The sequence below is a fragment of the Vulpes vulpes genome, chromosome 11 (genome assembly GCF_048418805.1).
Source record: "Vulpes vulpes isolate BD-2025 chromosome 11, VulVul3, whole genome shotgun sequence".
Taxonomy (NCBI): domain Eukaryota; kingdom Metazoa; phylum Chordata; class Mammalia; order Carnivora; family Canidae; genus Vulpes; species Vulpes vulpes.
Genome location: NC_132790.1, coordinates 78163738 through 78190193, shown reverse-complemented (window position 1 = coordinate 78190193; position 26456 = coordinate 78163738). Strand labels below are relative to the sequence as shown.

Here is a 26456-nt window from a genome sequence, read left to right as displayed (position 1 = left end):
TTGCATTCACGAGGCAAGAAGCAAATATTCACTTGCAGATGACATTCGGAAAGAACGTGTTATACGGAGATACTGCTTTTCCTTAACATTGCCCTTTCCCCATTCTTTTTATATTCTTTATGATGTATGGGATGAAGATAATTAAACATAAATATTGATTACTTGGCAGTTTTTCTTCTCTTAAAATTTTGAACTGACATAAAGGGCATCCTGCCTTTAATAAATGGTCAAGAAATGTGAGGAATTCAAAAACAGCATTTTTTGTTGTTGATGTCTTGAAGGATTGATGGTATAGGTAGAAGTAATTAGTAAGAATAAAATCCAGGTCATAAAGATAGTTCAGTTTAATATCATGAGTGCTAACACACTAAGCCAAGAGTCAGCAAACTTTCCCTGTAAAGAGCCAGATGGTAAATATTTTGGGTTTTGACTCCAGTACAAATATTCAATTCTGCCCTTGTAAAAGCAGCCACAGACAATATATGTAAACAAATGAGCATGGCTGTGGAGCTGCATTAGGACTGCCACGGGCCCTAGGAACTTTTGCCTTACAAGCTTCCCATAAGAACAAAATTAAGGGACGCCTGGGTGGCTCAGTGGTTGGGCGCCTGCCTTCTTTTGCCCAGGTCGTGATTCCGGGATTCGGGATAGAGTCCCACATCAGGATCCCTGTGAGGAGTCCGCTTCTCCCTCTGCCTGTGTCTCTGCCTCTCTTTCTCTGTCTCTTACAAATAAATAAATAAATCTTTAAAAAAGAACAAAATTAAATAAAAATTATTTTTGATATAGCTTTTAATACTTTCGTGGGCCTTGTGAAGAAAAATTTAAATATTTTTGACCCTAAAAGTTTAATTTTTTCCCTTCTGATTATTAGTGAAACTAAAGCATTTCATGAGGCCCTAAAAGTACTGGGGGCCCTAGATACCGTGCTTTCTGTGCCTAGTAGATAAGTTGGCCCTGTGGTTATGTTCCAATAAAACTTTATTTGGTGGCGAGTTGCCAACACTGCACTAACCAATTATACAAGTTTAGTTTTATGATATAATCTCTACTATTCTGCCTGACATTTATACATATACATATCTTAATTTTAAAAACTCATATATTTGGCTCAAATATTTCTCCTAAATGTACCTAATTTATATTTTATTAGTATTCATATTACCTGTTAATATATTTCCTTATTTATTTAACTATTTGAAAATCCTCTCATTTTTCTCTACCCTCTAAGGGTTATGTGTAATTTCTCATTCCTAATATTATGAATTTTGTTTTCCTTCTCTCTTTCTGGATTATAATAACTAGTAGATTACTCTTTTTCCTGTAATTTTCCTCTCCAAAAAACTTTGTTTTGCATTTATTAATCAATTTGGGTGCTTTTCTCTGCCTTAATTTTCAATTTTCTGTCTTTACTTAGGCTCATTTTGTGTCTTCTAACTTCTTGATTGAATGATTCATTCATTTATTTCTATTCTTATTTGGAAATGAAGCCTTTTGGAGGCAATGCATTTTCCTAATTTCCCTTGAGATTCTCTCTCCCTCTCCCCATCCCATTCGTGCATTCTCCCCTCTTCTAAAAATAAATAAATAAATCTTTAAATTTTTCTAGTGGATAGAAATTTCAAATTTGTTTTATACATTTTATTAAAGTCATTTTATTTTGTAGTGACCCTTGCTTTTATTACTTTTGATTTTAAAGCATTGCATTCAGGGAATGTGATCTGTAATATTTTTCTTTTTTGGAACAGATTAAGGTTTCCCTTTGGACGTGATTTAAACTCTCTCTTTTAAAATGCTTCATGGATGCTTGGGGGGAAAAAATTTTCTCCTGATGATATAGAGTTCATTATTAATCTATTAGGTCATCCTTATGTATTTTTGTCTATCTAATCTCTCATTTGCAGGACTAACATAAGTGGATCAACATTTCTCCTACCCTGTATTATCATTTCTTGCAGTTGGGCTTTATATATTTCTATACCATGCTAGCTATTTCATAGAGTTTGTGACAGCTATATTTTCCTTGCAAATCATATTTGTCATTTACTATTATTATGTGACCTTTGATTATAGGGTGTGTACCACTCGATGGTAAACTTCATCAGAGAAAGACATCTGCTTTGGACCACTGTTGTATCCTGATATTTAGCAGTACTGGTCAATAGTTAGCACTCAATAAATGTTGGTTTAAAAAAAAAGAAAAGGTTATAAAAAAGTATGCAAAAGAAAAGTATGCATTATGCCTCATTTAATATCTTTTCTATTGATCTCAACATTAAATAACAGCATAATCCCTGCTTTCTCTTGGATAACATATAATTAATATCAATTATCAAATTTTTTAAATTTTAGATGTATCTCTGGTAGAGAGCATTTGGCTGGATATAACTTTCTGATGCAATCTATGAATCTTTTTCTTTAATGGGGAATTTAAATTCATATTATATTATAAAATATATATTTGGACTTGTATCATCTCTATTTTATAAGTTAGTCTTTACTTTTCCCTACTGTTTCTTTCATTTAACATTTTTTGCCTTGTTGTCTGTTTTTGTTTTCTTTTTTAATTTCTCCTCTATTGATCATCATTTTGGAAGAAAATACATCAGATTTTTACTTAGAACAAGCTAAGTAAAATTATTCGTAAAGAAAATGTCTTAACTTATATTTATAAATTTATCAGCTTTAGAAATGAAATTTATGTCCCTTGTCTACCAAAGATAAGAAAAGTAGTCTGCTTACATTACCTGACTCTTCTTTCATTTTTAAAAAGATTTTATTTATTTATTTATTTGGTGTCTGTGTGTGTGAGAGAGAGAGAGAGAGAGAAAGAGAAAGAGAGAGAGAGAGAGAATGTGAGCAGGAGGAGGGGCAGAGGAAGAGGGAAAAGGAATCCCAAGCCGACTTCATGCTGAGCATGAAGCCCCACACAGGACTAGGTCTCCGGACCCTGAGATCATGACCCCAGCTGAAATCAAGAATCAGGCTCAACTGACTGAGCCACCCAGGTGCCCCTCCTCTTTCATTTTTTGATTGAATTTTCTAGGGGCAAAAGAAGTCTCCCAATCTGTTATCGTGGAATTATCTTTTAAACTTTAGGGTTTTCATACCATAGCTTTTTATTTTTAACAACATAATTCTTGCTCTGTGAACACAATAACACAACTATTCAATTTTATTTCTAAGTTTAAATAGGATTAATGTGCCATATAAGTCCATATCCATTCTTAGCTTCTTTATTTTGATTTTCCTTTTGCCACCTAAAGCAACCAGATCAGTACTGTCCAACAGAAACAGAATGCAGGCCACACATGCAATTTTAAATTTTTTAGCAACTACATTAGCAAAGAAATACAATGAAATTAATTAAATTATGCATTTTACTTAACCCAATGTATCCAAAATACCATAATGTCAATGGGTAATCGATACAAGAATTAACACAACATTTTGCATTCATTTTTCACACTAAATCCTCAAAATTTGGCTTATATTTTACTCCTATAGCATAACTCAACTTAGACTACATTTTAAGTATCCAAGAGCCACATATGATGACTGGTTACCATACTGGACACCACAACCATAGATCATGGTACACAAAGGAAATGACATTGTTCTTTAGGTCCTCAGCCCAACGTCTTTGACCCCACAGGCTAAGGAGATGAATGTCTCAGCAGATCCACAGTCCTTACGACACACACCAGTTACAAAGTGCTGGGCTAGAAGACTTTTAGCAAGTGCTTGAGGAAGACAGTGTTTCTCAAGCTTTAAAGCACACAAGAATTACCTGGGCATCTTGTTAAAATGCAGGCTCTGATTCAAGAGCTCTGGAATGGGGCCTGAGATTCTGCATTTTTAACAACCTCCTAGAAGATGCTAGTCCTCAGAAAACTTGAGTAGCAAGGATTATGTTATATGTCCTGACATCTGGCATAACTTAGAGCAATCTAAATCAGTGCTAACAAAAATTCAGCACAAGCCATCTACTGAGGTGGCTATAGAATTCCCTGGTTTCATTCCATCATTTTCCCTCTAAGCTCTCATCACGGAGTCATTTTCCTCTGAAATCTAATGTTGCTGAGATCATTTATATGGCCAGTCTATTTTATTTTTTATTTTTCTGCTTGGATATTTTATTCTTTATCCTTAAATAACACCATGCTAATCTTATTTGAGTTTGGGGGGTTTCTTTGTTTTTTTATTTTTCGGAACATGGTGAGACTCTTGACATGCCAATGCAGATGTTCTTTTACTTTGGAAAAGTTTTCATCTAATTCTATATTTTCTCAACTAAAAAATACATTTTTTTACATTTTAGTCTTTCTCAAATGAGAAATTTCTTGTGACACACTCATTTAATATACAATTTTATTTTCCTTTTTATTTGCCCCAAAACTATTTTTAAATCAAAGGTACATCTTAAAATGAATGATAATTTGAGTTCATAGAAATACAACATGTTTTATATTTATTTTCAGTTCCGTTTATCCTTTTTTTTTTTTTGTCTTTAAATCTACATAGTCTGATGCTGTTTCTCTCTTACTTGTTTTCCATTACTGTTAGTCTAACCATTTTTCTCTCTTTGTCCTTGCTCTCTGCAATCTATGAGATTTTTTTTTTCAAAGTTGTCCTCTAAGGCAAAACTAATTTTCCACCAGGTTGACTTATACCTTCTAATTTGGGTTTTGGTTTTATGTTCTTTCTGAGCTTTCCTTGCCTTTGTCTTTCATTGCTTCTTGCATTTCTCTGAGCCCTTGCTTTAGAAAACCTGTGTTTAAAAAAAAAAAAAGAAAGAAAGAAAGAAAAGAAACCAAAGAAAACCTGTGTTCTCTAATGCCTTAGAGTTTAGGGTAATTTTCTTCTGTTTCCTGGAACAACACTTAATCTTTGTTTTGCATATAACAAAGGCTTCCCTTTTTCTTGGAAGTATTTTTGCATAAAACCCATACTGGTGCTTTGGGTTTTCTGTGCATCTCTCTTAATGTGCGTTTGGGGCAAGGGTAGAGGGTAAAGTTCAGGCAGCAAGGAGCCAACAGTAGTTGGTTACACACATTTCACATTCATAGTTCTCATTCTGTAGTTTATTTTTATTTAGAATAGACATTTTCTTCATTATATTCTTAGCTGCTTATTACTGTTTATAGAAAAACTATTGTTTTTTTCCCTAAATTTATCTTGTAGTCAGCTATTTCAATTAACTCAATTGATTTTCAATTTTTTCTCTTAGTTATGGTCTATCTAAAACAGCAAGCACTTATTTCTTATTATGTATCCATCACTATTTTTTGTTCTTTATCTTTACAAGATCTCTATGCAATGAGTACTACTATTACCCCATAAGATAGAAGAAAATAGTGGTGTTAAGTGTCTTACCCAAGTTTACACAGCTAGCAAGTGATTAAATGCTGATTTGAACCCAGGTATATGGGCTCTTAAATCATTATATCTTTAATTATTAAATTACAAAATTTTATTATGTTATCTCCCTCTTTCCAAATCTTTTTCTTACCTTATTGCAATCGTAAAAATGAAGTATGCAAAGTTATCTTCATCCTCTCATTTCTTTTACAACCTGACCCCTCCTGATAAGGAGATCAGCTGGGTGCCAGAAAAGCTAAGGTTTACAGTAGCTCTGTGCTAACTGAGCATATGCTTATACACAAGGGTTTAATAAATCTAAGCCTCAACGTTCCTATCAATGAAGTGGTAATAAACACATCTACTTTTTTACCCCTCAGGATTACTGTTTGATTTAAATATAGCCATTTATGTAAATTGCTTCAAGACCTAGATAGAGTGCGCCCAGGTGATTCAATCGGTTAAACAGTTAAGTGTCTACCTTAGGCTCAGATCATGATCCCAGGGTCCTAGGATGGAGTCCAGCATCAGATTTCCCTGCTCAGGGGGAAGTCTGCTTTTCCCTTTCCCTTTGCCCTGCCCCCCTGTTTGTGCTCTCTCACTCGCACACACTTTCTCTTGCTCTCTCTCTCTCTCTCTCTCTCAAATACATAAAATCTTAAAAAAAAAAAAAAAAAAAAAAAACGACCTAGGTAGAGGTACGATTATTAGCACATTTTCAAAGCCAGAGCACTTCTATTTCAGGGGCCTGTCTGCTTAACTTGAACATCCTCAAGCCATCCAGCAGCCTAGAAACTTGTTATTATCACATTTTCTCTACCACCTTCTATTCTTTAATGCGTACACATGTACATACCACTATCCACTACAACCATTGGCACTTTACAATCTCTAAAGAACCAATCTGGTCCTGCATTATTTTTTCAGAAACTCTAGCTGCCTATTCATTATCCAATATTCCCTCTTTATCAATAGAACCCTTATACTGATGGATAGGGGTGCTCAGCTATAAAACCACATTTCCAAACTTCCTTTGTAGCTAATGTTAGCCCATGAAATAAACACTGAAGGTGGATGACCCAGAAGAAGAGTAGGTCTTTCTGCATGATGATTATACCCTACTATTGATAAAGAAATAGGCTCTGTGAGGGAGTACAGATTGCCCCAAAACATGCAGTCTCTCCAACAGCAAAGATGATGTTCCTTCCACTGCACAACACTGTTTTCCTAAAGTTCTCATCCCACTATTCTGGTCTCTTCATGTCCTTTATTATCTTCCAACCATGCTAAGGGAGATGTCTCAACGTGTCACTTGCGTCCATCAAAGAAATTAGAATTTTGCAATGGCTTTTCAGAGACCAAGTCTTGAATTACAGTATGCCCCCAAAACTGGCTTGAAGGATTAGAATCCAAGCAGGTCAGAAGAATCTAGGGCAGGACCACAGGGCAACTGCCAATGCCCCACTGGCTAGTGCTTCCTCATAAGGTAGGTATGCATCTTGTTTGTATCCTAAGTCCCAGCTTTGCCCAGTACCCATCACCTTCTCTGCACCTGCCCAGAGAGGACCTGGATCTGAGATCCTTGAGATTGACGGCATTCTCAAAGCAAACTGCAATGCCGTGAAAAGTGCACATCTCAAGTAAATTCCTGTCCCCCACTGTCAGAGCTAGAGGGATCCAGATAAATGCTCCAGGGTTAAAAATTCTTCTCTTTTGGAAGGTGATTTGAAGGAGGGAAATAACAACATAAAATATGACAAAAATAAGACTTATGTTGCAAACCTTATACTCCATTATAAAAGGATACTGAGTATGCTCTTTGAATTCTTATAAGCAAGTTCTGTGTGCAGCCATGATTCAGGAAGAGGAATATTTACAGTGGCAAGCTTTATTTTCACAGGCACATGGCATTCTTACCAATAACTTGTAATTTTAACTGACATTTCCAAAATTGTTTTCAAAACAGAAGTTAGCCTTTGAAATCTGTGAGCAAGCTTCTCGGGTGTTTTAACTTAAAACATGCATACATAATTAACTATGATCACTGTGTTAAGTATTTTGTCTACTTTAACATATTAATAAAGATTTAACATTGTAACCATACAGCAGGTAGGGAACTCTGGGGAGATACTTTGGAATAATGCTGCCAGGTGCCACATCAAAAGCATACCTCCTGCATCCACCCATTGACAAGAGGGGAAAACTGAGAAATATCCACAGAAATTCACTCAAGAGTCTCAGAATGACTCAGTAGTAGAGTTAGACTTAATATTTAAGTTAGCCACCAAAAGACAAAACTAACAGCAAACCATTCATACAACCTTCATCATTGACTATTTCATGAATGAGGTTCCCAGTAGTGATGAAGGAATCTGCAGGAATGGTTCAGAACCTTGGAGATAGTAGAGTTAGACTTAAATATTAAGTCTAACTCTATTTGATTCATAAGAAATCTCAGGATCCCTAAATATTCTACTTGTAAAATGTATCAAGTAGACTTCAATACGAACATCAAAATATATGTCTTAAAGATTTTTAGAGTTTTTAAGCATTTTTGCTCAGAACTTATTAAGGAAATCTCTTTCAAAATACCTAATCTGGCATTCTAGGTTAAAAGCAATAACAAAAATTAACTTCAGAAGGAGCACTTAAATACCAAAAACCAAGATAAATGTGGGGGGTATGAAACGCTACACCGTATTACAAAGATCCTGGTTAAAGGAAAAATATGCCACCAGTTTGGAGATTTTAAAAGTACACAACTTCCTCCTTCACTTTGAAAGAACCTTGCTTGGGGCCTTGCACAGAGTAGAGACAAGGTAAAGTTCCTTTAAAGCCCTGAGTGCTGTTTCCAGGAAATCAAAGATCACAGTTCACAGTCGGACACTGACCAGCAATTGCGACAAGCCATGAGTGTTTCAAAGTTCTTATTATATCTGAATATATCCCAGTATCTAATGCCTTATGGCTTCTCCTCTATGCACCCCTTCCTGGTTACCTGGGAGTTTCTGCCTGGAGTGAGGGGTGCAAGTCTTAGACAACATGACCTCAAAGTCATAGGTAAGCAAACTTTAGCTGCAGCGGACTCCTGGAGGCCTTATGAAAACATACATTCCTGGGCCCCATACCGGGAGATTGTGGTTCAGCAGGTCTGGCTTGGGGCCTTTGAATTTGCATTTCTAACAAAGCCCCAGGGGATGGGGATGCTGCAGGTCCTTGCACCACACTTCCGAATAGCACTGCTCTAAAATCCTTGGCAATTCTCAAAGTCTAGCCTTTAGGAACCTGGTCTCAACCATTTATTTGCGCGGTTCCTTGGAGCAGGGGATTTTAGGGCATCCCACAGGTGCAAAATCACCTGCAGGGAGGGAACAGCCTCGCTCGCGCTGGACACCTGCCCTCTGCGCGCTCCTCCGCCCACCTCGGACCGCAGGCCCCCCCGCACCTCACACTCACCCAACTTCCCCGGCGTCGGGGACACCCAGAGCCCCCAGAGGCCAACCCCCCAGCTCTGCAGAGGGCCGGCGAGGCCGCCCGGAGGGAGCGCGGGAAGCCGGTCGCGCAGCACCGCCCAGGTGGTACCCAGCCGCAGCCCTTTATAGCCGCCGCTGACCCCTGACCTTGGCCAGGCTGCCCAAGGGGCCGGGGCTTTAAACTGCTCCCGGGGTTTCATGTGAGCCTCCAGAGACGCTCCAGCTGCCTGTTGGCTTAGCAGCGATTCCGGAGAAGCCCGGGGCTGCCAAAAGAACTTGAGGAGTTTCTCAGAAACCGAGGGCAGACTTTATCTGCGGCCGCTGAGCTGAGGTCACTGCTGCTGCTCCGGCTAACTATTTAACTCCAAGAAGTTATTCACTGGTGTCTTCCTAGCCCACCTGCTGAGAGGCAGAGAAAAATTCCCAGAGAGGGGAAGCTGGGGTCTGGGGGTGGGGGGAGAGAGAGAGAGAAAGAAAGAGAGATTGGGATTGAACCTATGCTCTCTCCAGGAGCTCCCAGCAAGAGCAAGGTTGCAAAGTGGAGCAGGCAACAAAAATGAAAATGTGACTTAGCACACAGATCACCAAGAACTTAGAAAGCACTGCCGACTCTTAGACGTAAGGGCTGGTTTGCGTGTTTTTCCTGGGCATGTACTCGCAGCTGAGATTTTATACGTACACATGTTCCCAGCTGGTGCCCTGGATCTCTGTCTGTCGGTGCTGGCTGCTGATGAAGAGACACACTGATCACTCACACTGATGAGAGTTTAATAAAAAGCCAAGAGGAAACACAAGAGATGGGAGCTCCCCCTCACTCATCGTGGACCTCTGTCTGAGGCACTAGGCTGCTTGATTCTGGGACTGCGAAGTAAATTAGAATGTTTCCAAGTATTTCTCAGAAGGGATGGGGTTGGAAGGATGGAGAGAAGTTGAATGCAGGCTCTCAGGACTTTTCCCCTTTATTATCATTTTTTTTAACAAAAAGAATACAAATGGGAGCTAATAACTTGTTTTTTGGTTGTTTGTTTTTTGTTTGTTTGTTTGTTTGTTTTACTAACAAGAGGGGAAATGGTTTTCCTCAGGAGATGGTGTATTTGCTCTAAGCCAAAGGTGTTCTGGACTTCTGGAATCCACTTAGTACAGTCAGGATTATGGGGTGTTCTGTACAGATCATCCTGAAGTCCTGGATTTGAGTACAATTCTGTTCAATTTTGGGAGCAGGTCTCAGCCCAGACCACAAGGGTCAAAGTCCCACAACCTGCTTATTTAGTTCCTCTCTACTAAGAGGCCCCTGCACATGTGTGTGTTGGGGTGGGAAGGTGTGCTGTGAGTATTGATCATCCCTGGTATCACCCACCAGACCTGTTCTGACTGTCAAACATGACCCACCTCAATAGTTCTCCAAGAGATGTAATGAGAACCAACATAACCCAATAAAAGCAGAATGGTCGGGGAAAATGGGAGACTCTGCTCGTCATATGATGCCATGCATCATTGTTTCTAGAACACAATCAGAAAAAAACCTCAAGTTTCCATAGAGTGGTCTCTCTGGATGAGATGCACTCCTCAGCCAGCCCAAGACCCAACCTTTAATATCAGTGAGTCTGGTTCTATTCAGACTGTAGTGGAGAATGTGCCATTGGCCATCAGAGTGAAACACAGAGAGTAACACTGAAGGCTGGAAGCTCTGAAATCTGGAGTCCTGGGGACAAATGACGCTTCCACTTCACATTCCCTTCTTGGCCCCAGTGGATTCCTTGCTCATGCTGTGTCCATGCGCCTCCAGTGTGCAGAGATTCATAACCTGAACCTTCTTTCTCAACCCAGAGTAAAATCCCCAGGGAGGAGAGGAAGCCGGTTGCACTTCAGGAGAAGGGTGGGACCCTTTCTTCACAATTAGTGAAGCACTATTCAACTAGCATTGGAGTCAAAGGAAGCTGGCTTTTTTGAGTAACCTTTCTGGAAAGCATTATTGTAGGAATGTTTTCACTTAAAATATGATTTCAATTTAGTTTTCAGCCACCATATGACACAAAAGTGATTTTAGGGATCTACAGCCTTTTCCACAGAATTCAACACTTCCTTCTCTTTTGCTTCTAAAATTTTAAAAAGCCTTTTCCCTTGAGAAAGTATAGTGTAAATTTGTCTTCTATTGAGAACTACATTATTTTCCTAAGAATGCATTAATCTCATTTAATTTGTTTTAGAAAGCAGGAGTTTTAAGCTAAACTTTTGAAGGAATTAATGCCCTAAAATCGCCAAGTTTTCAATTTCTAACACAGAAAATTGCCTAATTGGACTTAAACTACATTTATCTGACTTTGGCTTCACTGGCCATTTTCTCTAGAAAAGGAAGTTACTGGATAAATGAAAAGGAATCCAGACTTTCAAAATTGTGGAAAGAATAATATTTTCCGAGATTTCACATATTTGCTTTTCATTAACCCAACCTCTGCAGTCTGGGATTTTTGCAACTGCTTTAAATAATGAGATAACATATCAAATTGTGTTTTAGCCTGCATTCCTTAGTTCCCATTGAGAAATACTGGTGGCATTTCCAAAAAATGTGAAACCTGTACTACCAGAAATACACAAGATTATTTTGCATGGGAGATGATTTAAATGAATATGATTCTCCTTGATACAATTGGAATTATTAAAAGATGCGGAAAAAAGAAAACACAGCTCTCACCAAGTGGCTCAGTGTCACTCTGTCATGCCTGTCTACCGGTAGACAGAAAAGGTAGGTAGGTAGAAAAATTAGTAAATAAAATGCAATGTTAATAACTAAGCCAACAGACTTTCCTAGTGTCCTTGCACTAGCTGTTTCCCAAGTGGCTTTAATTCAAGCTAGTCAATATGCTATTGTGACACACTTAGGGGCAGCCTGCCCTGGGCTCCTCCAGTGAGAAGAAGTCTAAAATCTCAAAGTACAAATTCCCTTAACTTATCTAGCAAGGATGATAGCAATGAGCCTTTGAAAACAACCCCAAACCAATTTCAGTTTTGTTTCTCCACCTTGATTTTAAAGGTATTAAAAATATGGTAAAATATCTTTTTAAAAATCCTGTTGAACAAGAATAGCAATTTTATATTGTATTTCCAAGCTCTTGTGGGAAACATACTATCCTCGTTAATGCAACACCATCTGAACTATAATATGAAGTCTGATAGCGATATGACTTTAAAATGGTGGAGATAGGTTTGCCACACAGCAATGTCATATGACTTCAGCCAAAATCAACCTTGGTTTAAAACCCAGTTGTTTTTTATTGGTTGTATGATTTGGGGCAAGTTACTTCATCTCTTTCTGTCAGATTTCCCATCTACTAAACATGGATATCTATGCTACAGATTGTTGTGAAGTCTAGATATGTCACCTATTTCTAATATGACAGTGCCCAGCATATAGTAGATGCTCAATAAATACTACCTTCCTCTGCACTCATCTGTAGTTTCATCCTGAAAGTCATTTATTATAGCCTCCCCCCATCATTTGGTGGAAATGGCACATTTAGCAGAACATACGGAGCTCAATAATTAATGATTTCATACCCAATAACAGAGGTCTTTATAGCAAAGCATTCCTCTATGAGAGAGAACATGAATATTTTAGACATAACAGAATTCTGGACTAAAATTTTCCTTGCCTTTGCCTAGAGTGTGCAGGACATGAGGTTATTTTTTTAAAAATTTTTTTATGATAGTCACATAGAAAGAGAGAGAGAGAGAGAGGCAGAGACACAGGCTGAGGGAGAAGCAGGCTCCATGCACCAGGAGCCCGACGTGGGATTCGATCCCGGGTCTCCAGGATCACGCCCTGGGCCAAAGGCAGGCGCCAAACCACTGCGCCACCCAGGGATTCCAGGACATGAGGTTATTGAAAGAGAAACTGCAAGGAGGAAGGAGAACGTCCTGGGATATTAGAGCTCCAGGCTCTAGTCATCCTTACGACTTTGTCCTTCCCTCAAGACATGTACATTGACCAGGAATTAGCTCTTCTTGGCCTAAACTAATTAGTTGTATTTCACTCAATAAAAGAAACTTGGCTAATATAATGACTAATCATCCACTTAAATATTGGTTGTATTTAATTACTGAAACTCTTACTCCTCTTGGAGTAATTTCTCATTTAAAAATAAGCAATAATATTTGGTGAGGAATGGAGCATTCCTCTGAGTCATGCTTCAGAGGCTGGCCTTTCCAGTATTCTTTTCAGAGTATCATCTACCCCTCAGGACCCTATTTCTGAAAGATAAGCCCCCATACCCACTGCAGGTACCTAGAGCAGCATGATTGCCCAATGTTTCTGCCTGGCCCAAGATAGAGAAGTACTCCAGGGACTTAGCCCTAAAATACCCAACTAATCACCCTGTCATTTGTCCCTGAGCCTCTTGGTGCTTATAGCCTCTACCTTTTATCTCATTCAGCATGGTCACTCTTGATCTTCTTCTGTCTTTCATAGTAATGTTTTCCCACAAGTGGACTGGCTGTGCTTTTCCTCCTTAACTTGAAAATATCTAACTTTCATCTTTAGGAAATTTCTCACGGCTTCTGGTTTTTCAAGAGTTTCCATTTATATTTGCAAGTATATGTATTTACTGATTGGTTTATTTGTTTATTTTTCTATCATTTCTAGGGCTACTGCATAAAAGATTGTGCAGCACAAGCTCATCTCACCATTTTGAAACGTCTTCCATTATATGAATCCCATAACTCCTACCTACACCCTTGAAAATCTCTAGAGTTTTTATTATTCTTACTGCCTCACAAATAAACCTAGTCTGGATGGCAAGAATCTCCAGAAACCAATATAGACCTACAGGAAATCAAGTACAATGCTTAAAAGAAATGCCAGATGCTCTGAGTCCTTCTCTGTTCATTTTACTTTTTTTTTTTCTCCTTTTCTGCTCATTTACTTGGTAAACTGATTCCCTTTTTGATTGCGTAACTCAGATCTATGTTTACATATCTTAATTCTTAATTATTGCTGAACCACCAAACATAATCATGCCAAGCACAGCATGATAATTCTATAAACATGTCTCTGAAGAATAATGAGAAGGTCCAAATCCTCATGCTAATTCCACTGTATATATTCAATCACCAAGTCATACATGAGCAGAGTATCCTGAGGTCATACTCACTACAGTTATCCCAGCTGCATACATCTGAAATTTCTGAACTATGCTGCATTAGTTCCCTAAAAAGAAAACAACATAACTCATTGAGGCAAGAAACAATTAGAAGGGGACATGTATACAAGTGGATGCATTTTGAAGTTCTGGCCACCATGTAAGTCCAAGGCCACGACATAAGTCTATACAATGTCTTCAGCCCAATGATTAGGACTTTTTCATTGTTACTGTTGTGGTTAGAAAAGTTTTTACAAAATATTCCAAATGCTTACCAAATTTTTGAGTAAAAAATATGACATAAATGAAATTTATGCTCACACCATGTGAGATTCCTATCACTATAACCCACATCTCCACCCAAGATATTTTGGAGAGAATTTATAGATAGGAAGAAAATCAAACAGTCAAGGTCAAGGATCAAATTTTATATTTCTGAACAGGTAAAGTCCTCTTGAGTCTAATTTTCAACAGCCCAAGAAGACAGTTCTGAAACTCTGTTTTATAGGACTGACTGGAGAGCAGAATTCTCTGCTGGACAGGCACATCTCACTTTGACCACCACCCCCACAAAACAAGAGGCGTACTTAAAGAAAGTAATACCTGATCCTGCTCATCTAGTAATCATACAGTGAAAAACTCAAGGGCATTTTGACTGTTCCCATAACATCTCTTTAGAGGAAAGCCACATATTAAAAAATACTCATTCATTCATGTTTATGGGAGGCATTATACTCAGGGAAATTGACCCTATTGCCAGTTCAGTTTGAGCCAATCTTGTGGTCCTATTCCTCTTGCCAGTGGGCATGTGACCTTCTTCTGGCCAATAACACACAAGGAAAGTTTTAAATCTTTTAAAAGATATCTCTTTTAAAAAGATACACTCTCAGGACACCTGGGTGGCTCAGTGGTTGAGCATCTACCTTCGGCTCAGGTCATGGTCCTGGGGTCCTGGGATCGAGTCCCACATTGGGCTCTCCACAGAGAGCCTGCTTCTCCCTCTGCCTATGTCTCTGCCTCTCTCTCTCTCTCTCTGTGTGTGTCTCTCATGAATAAATAAATAAAATCTTTAAAAAAATAAAATAAAAAATAAAAAGATACACTCTCTTTCCCTCTCTGAATATTACCATATTCAAATGAGATGCCTAGTGCTACAGCAGCCATCCTATGACTAGCTTGAAGATGATAGAGCAGAGTAATAGAAAGAAATTGGGACTTTGATGATGGTATTGAGCGTCTGTAGCTTATAGCCTGTGACTTCTCTTCCCAGAACTTCTTGTTATCTGGGAGAATAAATATATTTTTTGAGTCAGCTAACTAGGTCAGTTTTTTACAACTTGCTACTGAGAATATCCTAACTGCAACAATTATTTTTGCTTCTTTCTTTACCTAAACTGCTAAACCTCGGGTTGCATCTTCCTGAATTGTTATGTGGTATTAGATTTTGTTGACCTCACCACTGAAAGTTTCCTCTACTTTGGGACACCATACCCACTAGGTGTTCTTCCCACATTTTGTGACATTATTTCTTCTTTAACTCTATGTCCTCCTTTAGCCTCCTACCTGTGGCCGTACCCAACAAAGTTTAATCCCTGAACTTCTGCTCTGCTTTCCCTGCATGCTCTTCTATTCTCATGGCTTCATCTCTCAACTGTGAGCATGAGAACACTAACACCCAGGGCTTTGCTCAGTTTTAGTTCTACATCTCCCACTGTCCACTGGACAGTTCTGTCTGCATGGTCCACAACCATCTCAATATTGATGTATCCACAAGCAAGCTTACAATCTTTTCCCAAAATTCAGCAGTGCCACCAGGAGCTACCAGTATTCTCCCAGACTCAAACCTTAAAGTCATTTTTGACTGACTGCTATAAAGATAGGCAGCTATCAAGCATGAAGACCTTACTCAGACTGTCCGTCTGTCATCCCATTTTGACTGCCCTCCTTCCCCCACCCACATAATTTCTACTAGCGTTGCAATATTTATTCAATAAGATCTTCCTCCTATCTACTATTAAATGGCTCAGAGATGGAAACTGACCCATATGGTCCTAATCATTCATCCATGAACTGGGAACTTAGATCACTCCCTTTCTGGGTGCTCAGATTGAAATTTGGGAGCTGTCAATGACCAGATTTTCATGGATGGGAGAAGTTGAAGAGCATTTATGAAAGAGAGATAGGAATAATGAAGATTAGCAAATAGAGGGAGGAGCAGAAATAAGAAATAGAGAAAATATATGATGGAGTTCAAAATTAGATCCCAGTTGTTTCTGAGATCTAGCTCCAGTCCTGACTTTGGAATCTATGAGATATCCCCATATCCTGACAATGAAATTTCTCTTATCATTTAGTTAGTCCAAACCGGGTTTTAGTTATCCATAGTAAAAAAAATAAAATAAAAATTAAAAAAAAGGACACTTTGTAGAAGAGCTTCTCAATCTTTTCTTTGAAATATTGGTTATTTTATTTCTATCCTCTAAACATTTACTTTGGGTTCTCATCCCCTAAACCTCTACAGCAATTGATTCTTAGCTGGGTTCCCTGCCCTCAATATATTTTCTGCTCAGTATGTCCTATGATCCAATTCAAGGTTAAATTTGTAAAATATTGCCTTGAATATGCCATTTTTTTTCTCAATAATCTTCCATTGATCCCTATTGCTTATGTGATTCAATACAGTTCAGTGTTTATTAGTGCTTTCCATAAGAAACTCTGCAAGATCTTTGACATTGTAACCCATACTAATTTCAAACCTATTCCAATTTTTCCTTTTTTAATTTTAGAGGTAGAGAGAGTGTGCATGGGGCAGAGGTGACGAGAGATAAAGGGAGTGAGAGAGAGAGAGAATCCCAAGCAGGCTCCATGCTGAACCCCCATCCCCACAATGTGGGGCTCAATCTCATGACCCTGAGATCATGACCTGAGCCAAAATCAAGAGTAGGATGCCTAACCAACTGAGCTACCCAGGTGCCCTTCAAACTTCTTCCACTTTTTATAAATGTGAGTCATCAGGTTCAGTTAGTCTTATCTTCTCATTTTTCCCCCTGAACATCCTATGAAGAATTTGATAGCTGTACCTTTACTTACATTGTTTTTCTTGCCTGAAAGCCTTTTTTATGAATTCTGTCCTATTCTGCTTATTCATGAATGTTTTTCCACTAATGTAGAATTCAGAATATACTTCTCTAGGAAGACCTTCTTTGGAGTGATAGAGTACAATATTTGTTCATGATTTTTTCTTCCTTCCACAACTTTGCCAAGTTCATTATGAAAGAAATACATTTTTTTCACTCCATCTATTTTGGGCTTCACCCTGTAATATATATTGGTCAATGAAATATAAGCAAACATGACAGTACTTGTTCTAAGTCAAATTTTTAAGAGGTATGGAGTTTAATCAGCCTTCCTGGAGATTCAAGTCTTTGCCATTAGATGAGCATAATTCAGGTAGCTAAATGAAAAGCCATTGAGCAGCTATGACTATAAATCCAAGCCTGAAATCCAGTCCAATCCAGTTGAGTCTAGCCAAGATTCACTGGACCAGAGTTTGAGTCAAAACTCATAAATGAGAACTGACCATTTGCTGTTTTGAGCCACTGAGATTGTGGGGGATGCTTGTTATGCAGCATTATCACAGAAAATAATCCAATTGATATGTTGGGTAAATTCCTTCTTTGAATTCCTAGAACATTAATTGTCTTTATTGCTGGTTTCATATTTTTAAAATGTCTTATTTTTAGCATCTTTTGGTGTTTCATAATAATAACTAATATTTATCAAGTATATTTTCTGTATGAGCCACACTAGATAATATAATATTTTATGTCACCTAATTTTTCCAGAAAATATAGGAAATGGACATGAGAATTACTATAAACTGGTGTGGTTTAGAACACTGTGTAAGTTTCCTCAAACCACACAGGTGTTTAATGAAAGAAGCAGGATTCAAATGCGGAACTATCTCGATCCAAAATCCATTTTCTATGTGTCTTTTTTAACTTGGAAGCTTTTGCCAGCTTGCCAAAAAAAGAGTAAAAAACCATTAGAGTTTTACTAAGAAAGACCACCAAAAGTCCAGTGAATTTGCGACCTTGTTAAATAAATGAATTTATTTTCCCAACTCATTGGGGCATGACTTCTCTGGTAGCATGTCTACCATTCCTTCTATAATCTGTGTCATGGGGAGGCTTTAAGCCAGTCATATTCTGCCTCAGTTAACTCTATTCTTTCAAAGAGAAAATGAAGTCCATTTTAGACCTCCCCCTCTGCCCACCGTGTATTCCTAATAGGAACTAGAAAAGAACCTGGTCCATTGAAATTACCCAACATTTGTATGTCAATCATGGAAAGAAAAGGGCAGAATTCTGCTCCCTGATGAGTGGGAGGACCCATAGAAGTCACACTGAGTGACATTCCTGGCATAGAAAGTGAGATTTTAATACTTCCAATCTTTTATTATCCTTCTCATCCGCCAACAAAGTGGGACTATGTTTTTGCTTCCATTTCATAAAACATGTTTATGAGAAGGGAGTTGAGTTCACTCATTTTTGAGCAAACATTTCATAAACACCTTTTCTTTCCAAAGGCTGGGGAAAGATTTTCTCTAATAGAAGAATCATCAAATTATATCACCTGAAAGGGATAGGTACTGCCCATGATACCCCAACATTTCTGGTAATTTTTTTAAATTTAAATTTTAGGTAGTTAGTTTACAGTGCAATATTGGTTTCTGAAGTAGAATTTGGTAATTCATCACTTACATACAATACCCAGTGCTCATCATAATAAATGTCCTCCTTAATAGCCATGACCCAATTACTCCAACAACTCTCAGTTGGTTCTCTATCATTAAGAGTCTTTTATTGGGGGGATCCCTGGGTGGGTGAGCAGTTTAGTGCCTGCCTTTGGCCCAAGGCGTGATCCTTGGGTCCTGGGATCAAGTTCCACATCGGGCTCCCTGCATGGAGCCTGCTTCTCCCTCTGCCTGTGTCTTTGCCTCTCTCTCTCTCTCTCTCTCTCTCTCTCTGTGTGTGTGTGTGTGTGTGTGTGTGTGTGTGTCTCATGAATAAATAAATAAATAAATAAGATCTTTAAAGAAAAAAAAGAGTCTTTTATTGGGATGCCTGGGTTGCTCAGCGGTTGGGTGCCTGCCTTCACCTCAGGTCCTGATCACGGGATCTGGGATCAAGTCCCACATTGGGCTCCCTGCAAGGAGCCGGCTTCTCCCCCTGCCTATGTCTCTGCCTCTCTCTCAGTCTGTATCTCTCATGAATAAACAAATAAATATATTTTTTAAAAAGAGTCTTTTTTCCTCTTACCTTTTTTTTCCTTTCCTGCCTTACCATATGTTCATCTGTTCTCTTTCTTAAATTCCATATGAGTAAGATCATATGGTATCTGCCTTTCTCTGACTTATTTCACATAGCATAATATAGCTCCATTCATATCATTGCTAGCAGCAAGGTCTCTTTTTTATGGCTGAATACTATTCCATTGTATATATATGCCACATCTTTTTTTTTTTTCCACTACAAAATAATTTATTACAACATACAGCTTCAGCGAAGGCAATGTACAAGCACACACACTCAGGAGTGTCCCCTACCCCAACTAGGGGACCCTTTTCTTCTCCCTTGCCTTTCAGACCTCTTCTATCAAATCATTCAGATATTGGATCTCCTTGGCCAAAGAATCTGTCCTCTCTTTCAGAGCCTCATGCTTCTTTTCCTGCTCTTTACGCTTGTCATTGAGGGTCTCCTGCTCTGCCCTCTTCTTCTGGCGATACCTAGTGGCTGCTGTCTTGTTCTGCTCCATTTTTTTCAGCTTTTTATCTAGCTTCTCAACCTTTACTTTTGCTGCTCCAGGAGGGTCATAAGGTTTGGGGCGGGTAGAACCACAGAGGGAACCTAGAGACAGCAGGCTCCTATTTGAAGAGCCCCTAGAGGTAGAAGGGCTATGCTGGGGGACCCAAAATAGGACTCAGGACTCAAACAGATGCCAGTATCATTATCTGAGGGGGCATCCTCCTCCTTTATGCACTGAGGGATCATGGTAATGTAAGCAGTAGAGTCTGACTTTCTATCTCCTCCAGAGATAGTCACTTCACTGCCTATCTCTAAACTAAAAGAATTATTCGGAGTGGAGGAAAGGGCCCCTGGGGAGAGTGGAAGTGGTTGCAGTAAGGTAAAGAAGGCAAATGGACAATCTGGTCTGTTTTTGGTGAACTTTCTGGAAGATGGCCAATTGGATTCACAGTCTGGGGTTAGAGGGGGGGTCTCCTTATTAGTCTCCTGGACTAGGGGGTCAAAGAGATCACATGTGTCATCCAATGTGGCCAAAAGCTCTTCTGGCATGGCTTCCAGGTCATCCATACTGAAAAGAGAATCAAAATCAAACCCCTTCAGATCCCTTTTCTCCACCATCCAATCTGCTCTGGAGAAGGAATCTTCCTTGCGATTGTCTGAGGCACTGACCAACCCATCCACACAGCCAGCCATTCTGAGGAGCCCACCTTAGCCTTGTTGCTGGAGAACCCATGAGGTTTGAAGTGCTTTGCCACCTCCAGGTAGTCCTGAGACCTAGGCTTTCCTCAGCCCCTAAACAGAACTAGTCGAAGGGGTACATGGAGTTGCCTACCAACACCTCGTTGCTCAGGAAACTCATCTCAGCCATGTGGCAGGACTGGAATGAAGGAATGTGCTTCATTAGAAGGTGTCTTTGTGGGTTACAGAGATGCTCCTGCTGGATGCTATGAAAAGCCCATTGGCTTAAGCCGCTAGGGGGTTAGGGGGTGCTGCTGCAGGGCCTGGTGCTGCTGCCTCCCCTGCAAAGGCCAATGCTGCCCGCAGGCACCGCTGCCTCTAATACACCAAGGCAGCCTCCGATCCTGTGGGACTGGAGGAGGGAAGGCATGCACTTGCCAGAGGGATCTGCATTTACAGACGGGAGGAAGAGAAACGCCACATGTTCTTTATCCATTCATTAGTCCATGAACATTTGGGCTCTCTCTGTAGTTTGGCTATTGTTGATGATGCTGCCATAAACACCGGAGTACATGTGTCCCTTCCAATTTGTATTTTTGTATCCTTTAGGTAAATCCCTAGTAGTACAATTGCTGGATCAAAAAGGTAGTTCAATGTTTGACTTTTTGAGGAAGCTCCATGCTGTTCTCTAGAGTGGCTGTACCAGTTTGCATCCCTCCTGGTAATTCTTTAACACCACCACATAATTGACAATTATCTTGCTGATGATGGATTCCATACAGCACAGCAGTGTTCCACAAGGAGACTCTAGCATTGCTTCACTCAGGGTAAAGCAATTATTTTCAGCCTTTATTTCAACAAGCCAAGCAGACTTAGACCTATTTCTGGAATAGGTGTTTTTGTTCAAAATACGAATAGCACAGAATATTAGCTTAGGTGGGCACCAAAGAACAATCTCTCCCAGTTAAGAAAATTCTCAATATAAAACGCTTTGCATTTGCAGTGGGACCAAGAACCATTTTCTTTAAGATCTGCAGCGCACAAAAGAGTTCATTCTCACAGCTCCTGCCTTCCATCAACAGAAAAACTGCGGATTTACAGTTTATTTTGTTGCAGAATTAGATTATTTATGAAATTTAAAAATGTAATTTATGAGCCTTTATTTTTCTCCCCCTACCCACTAATCCTTACTGTGGTGACACAGCTAGTAGTAGGATAGATAATGGAGAAGGGGGGAGAAAGGGTGCAGAAATGGATAAGTAAAAGCTTTGTCAACACGTGCTTTAAAAATTAAAAAAAAGAAAAAAAGATTTTATAAAATCCATCAATTGTTTTTGATAAAATCTCTAGTTAAAATTACAATATGAGTAAATTTGTTCAGCATAAGAGTATTTATGAAGAGCAAATAACAAATCTCTCAATAAGTGATGAAAAATTAGACCTTATAGTCAGAAAAAAATGCAAGAATATTTTCTTCCACAACATGAACACATAAGTGATTTGTATTTTCTCTCAAGCTATTTCCTGTCTTTTCATCCTCTAACAGCATCTTTCAAAGATGGAAGTTATTCATTTTGGTAAAATCTAATTGATCAAATTCTTTTATGGATTGTGTTTATAGTATTCTAAGAAATCTTTGCCCAACCAAAGGTCGCTAAGATTTTCTATTTTCTTCTAGAAGTTTTATAATTTTAGATTTCACACTTAGCTCTATACTCTTTGTCATTAATCATTGTATATAACAGAATGTATGGATTAATATTTACTTTTGCATATGTATATCCAAATATTCCAGCATAATTTGTTGAAAAGACTCTTCTTTCTCATATGAATTACCTTTTCACCTTTGTCAGAATCAATTGATCAATTGAATATATATATTCATATATACATATATATGTCTATTCTTGGATTCTTTCTTCTGTCTCATTGATTTGTCTATCTTTATGCCAATACCACACTCTCTTGATTATTGTAGTTTTATAATAAATCTAAAGTCAGTGTAAGTCCTTTAGTTTTGTTCTTAACAAATTTAATTTGACTATTCTTGATTCTTTGCATTTCCACATAAATTTTAGAATCAGTTTGTCAATTTTCATTCAAAAAATTACTAGATGGGATCCCTGGGTGGCTCAGTGGTTAAGTGCCTGCCTTCAGCCCAGGGCATGATCCTGGAGACCCAGGATCGAGTCCCACACCGGGCTCCCTGCATGGAGCCTGCTTCTCCCTCTGCCTGTGTCTCTGCCTCTCTCTCTTTCTCTCTCTGTCTCTCATGAATAAATAAATAAATAAAAATCTTAAAAAAATTACTAGAGTTTTTATTGGAATTCTGTTAAATCGATAGATCAATTTGGAAAGAATTGACATCTTAAAAAAGATTGAATCTTTTGATCTGTGAACACAGTTATCTCATTATTTATTTAGATCTTTAATTTCTCTTAGCAATGTTTTGTAGCCCTCTGCATACAGGTCTTGTATATCTCTCATGACCTTTATGCCGAAGTAATTCATATATTTGAAACTAATGTAAATTGCATTTAAAAAAAATCTCTACTTGTTATTTCAGGTATAACTTTTTAAATTAAAGTATAATTAACATAAAATAAAACTCACAAAGTTTAGATGTACAATTCAGTTAGTTTTAAAAATAAATAGTTATGTAATCAATAAGATAGACTATTACCAACACCACTGAAAGTTCTGTTGTGTCCATTTGCAATCCCCTACACTGGCCTTAGGTTTCTGGCTACCACTGATATTTTTTCTATCATTATACTTCCTAGAATACAATGTAAATGGAGTCAGATAGTATGAGCCTTCTGTGTCTGGTTTATTTTACTGGCTTTTGGAATCCATTAATATTGTTGGTATGTAAGTATTTTGTTCTATTATGCCCAAATACTATTCCGTGTGTACTACAATTATTTATTCATTTCCATGTTGATGGATGTTTGGGTTGTTCCCAGTTTTGGGTTATGATGAATAAAGCTACAATGAATTCTGTGCACAAGTCTTTGTATGGACAGATGCTTTAATTTCTCTTTAAACACCTAAAACTGGATGCTGCTGGAGCTCCACCAGTTGTTTTACCAGAGAGAAGTTATAAAAATTGTTGGGGGAGCCAGGGTGGCTCAGCGGTTTAGCGCTGCCTTCAGTCCAGGGCATGATCCTGGAGACCGAGGATCGAGTCCCATGTCGGGCTCCCTGCATGGAGCCTGCTTCTCCCTCTGTCTGTGTCCCTGCCTCTCTCTCTCTCTCTCTCTCTCTCTCTGTCTATGAATAAATAAATAAAATCTTTAAAAAAATTGTTAACTAGGTCATTGAAAAGGCAAAAGGTGATCACTATGAGACTTCCCTCTCTGGCACATGTAAGGATATTAGAAGTCTCAGCTTTATCTTAACAAGTGAAAGAAACTCAAAAGACTGAAATAACTTTCTCTTTTAGGATCTATACAAGAGATGAGTGAGGATGCAGGGCAAACTGCTGCCCTCAAGATTAGAGCGACGGATAGGTGAATACATGGAATCAAGGCTTACCAAAGCAGAGACTCGTGAATGGAAACACCCAGGAAACAGGTGCCACGGTAGGAAAACCGATTTGTGTTTTTTTTTAAGATTTTATTTATTTATTTATTTATTTATTTATTTAAGAGAAAGAGACAGACAGAGGATGAACAGGAGGAGGAGGCCAGAGGGAGAGAAAGCAGACTCCCCGCTGAGCAGGAAGTCTGACATGGGTCTCAATCCCAGGATCCCAAGATCATGAGTGAGCACCCAGGTGCCCCCAAAAACCTGATTTGTAATTGATGAATTGCTAGAGTCTCAGTGGGAATGACTCTGAGAATTAAAAACTCCAGAAGGATCCATTGTAGGTGGGCCCCACCATAACGTGAGATGTACCTCCAGGAACACAGTAAATACCAAAGAAAGACCCTTCAGCTTCTGGCAAGTGGAGGGGAAAAGAAAGCATCTTGTAATACACTAGAACACAGCTTTTCTTAACAAGGCGCCTAACCTCAGGAGAAAGTAGTTAACCAGAGCCTAACCTGCTGGGATATTATCAGAGGCTAACTGACCTTGAGGAAGGAAATGCCCAATTCCAGTCCACTTTAGCAATCCTGACCCACTTAAGAGAGGAGAAAAAACTGAGAAGCACAGTCCAGAGGCATAAGTTCACCTAAAAAATTGAGACCTAATCAGATTACAGAATGCTTCCCCTTTTCCCACATCTCACTACCACATTACAGAAGGCCTAGCAACAGCAGCACCATTTGCCCATGATACCATGTATGATCATCAAGAAAAAATTACCAGGCATACCAAAAGGCAAAAAACACAATCTGAGTCAGACTAAGGCAGCATCAGAACCAGACATGACAGGAGTATTGGAATTATCAGACCAGGAATTTAAAATAACTGTAATTAATATGTAAGGAGCATCCTCCAATACTGCAATATGGTGGGGTATTCATCACTGTACTATAAATGGTAGAGGACAGAAGAATTAAAAACAGCTAGAGGGGCACATGGGTGGATCAGTCAGTTAAGCAGCCAGCTCTTGATTTCAGCTCAGGTTATGATCTCAGAATCCTAGAATAGAGCCCTGCATCAGGCTCCATGTTCAGTAGAGAGTCTGCTTAAAGATTCTCTTTCTGGGACCCACCAGGGTGGCTCAGTGGTTGAGTGTGTCTGCCTTTGGCTCAGGGCCTGATCCCAGATTCCCAGGGTTGGTCCCACATCTGACTCCTTGCATGGAGCCTGCTTCTCCTCCCTCTGCCTGTGTGTCTGCCTCTCTTCCTGTGTCTCTCATGAATAAGTAAATAAAATCTTAAAAAAAAAAAAAGATTCTCTCTTTCTCTCTCCCTTTCCCCTCCCCCACTAGCTCCCTCTCTCTTTCTCTCTGAAAGAAAGAAAGAAACCTTTAAAAATAACTATAGCTACAATAATTTGTTACATACAATATAAAAATGTAAATTGTAAATCAATGATTACAAAAAATGTAAATCAAAACCAAAATGAGGTGGGGTGAATGAAAGGGGAGAGTTTTTGTATGCAATCAAAGTTGTTATCAGCATAAAATATACTGAGATATCTGTAAGATATTTTATGTAAGCCTCATGTCAACCACAAAGAAAAACCCTACAGTACATAAAAGATAAAGAGGGAGATTCAAAGCATGCCACTACAGAAAATCATCAAAGGAAGAAAGCAAGAGAAGAAAGGAACAAAAGAACTACAAAAGAACCAGAAAACAGTAAGACTGGCATTAGTAAATCCTTACCTATCAATAATTATTTTAAATGTGAATAGGTTAAATTCTCCAACTAGAAGACAATGTGGCTGAATTGATCTTTTTTAAAAAGCAAATGCTGAGTGAAATAAGTCAATCAGCGAAGGACAAACATTATATGGTCTCATTCATTTGGGGAATATAAAAAATAGTGTAAGGGAATAAAGGGGAAAGGAGAAAAAATAAGTGGGAAATATCGGAAAGGGAGACAGAACATGAAAGACTCCTAACTCTGGGAAATGAACTAGGGATGGTGGAAGGGGAGGTGGCTGGGGGGGTGGGGGTGAATGGGTGATGGGCACTGAGGTGGGCACTTGATGGGATGAGTACTGGGTGTTATTCTATATGTTGGCAAATTGAACACCAATAAAAATATATTTATTTTAAAAAAAGCAAACCTAAGCCCCAAACTATATGCTATATGCAAGAGACTCACCTCAACTTTAATGACACACATTGGTTCAAAGTGAAAGGATGGAAAAAGATATTCTACACAAAGGGAAATTAAAAGAGAACAGGGTTAACTATACCTATATCAGTCAAAATAGACTGTAAGCTAAAAACTAAAACAAGAGACAAGGTAATATACAATAATAAATGAGTTAATTCGGGATCCCTGGGTGGCTCAGCGGTTTGGCGCCTGCCTTTGGCCCAGGGCGCGATCCTGGGGTTCTAGGATCGAGTCCCGCGTCAGGCTTCCGGCATGGAGCCT

The 26456-nt window shown here is 38.8% G+C and overlaps 1 protein-coding gene and 1 pseudogene across 1 annotated transcript in view; both read right to left on the bottom strand.

Moving 5' to 3' along the window:
• Positions 1-9067, bottom strand: part of COL6A5 (collagen type VI alpha 5 chain) — a 131142-nt gene extending 122075 nt beyond the window's left edge. Inside the window, exon 1 of the mRNA XM_026015504.2 lies at positions 8818-9067. Coding sequence (XP_025871289.2) covers positions 8818-9034 — 217 coding nt within the window. The 5' untranslated portion in view covers positions 9035-9067. The remainder of the gene's footprint in view (positions 1-8817) is intronic.
• A 10515-nt stretch (positions 9068-19582) lies between these two features.
• Positions 19583-20644, bottom strand: LOC112932492 (cyclic AMP-dependent transcription factor ATF-4 pseudogene; annotated as a pseudogene).
• Positions 20645-26456: the final 5812 nt, after the last annotated feature.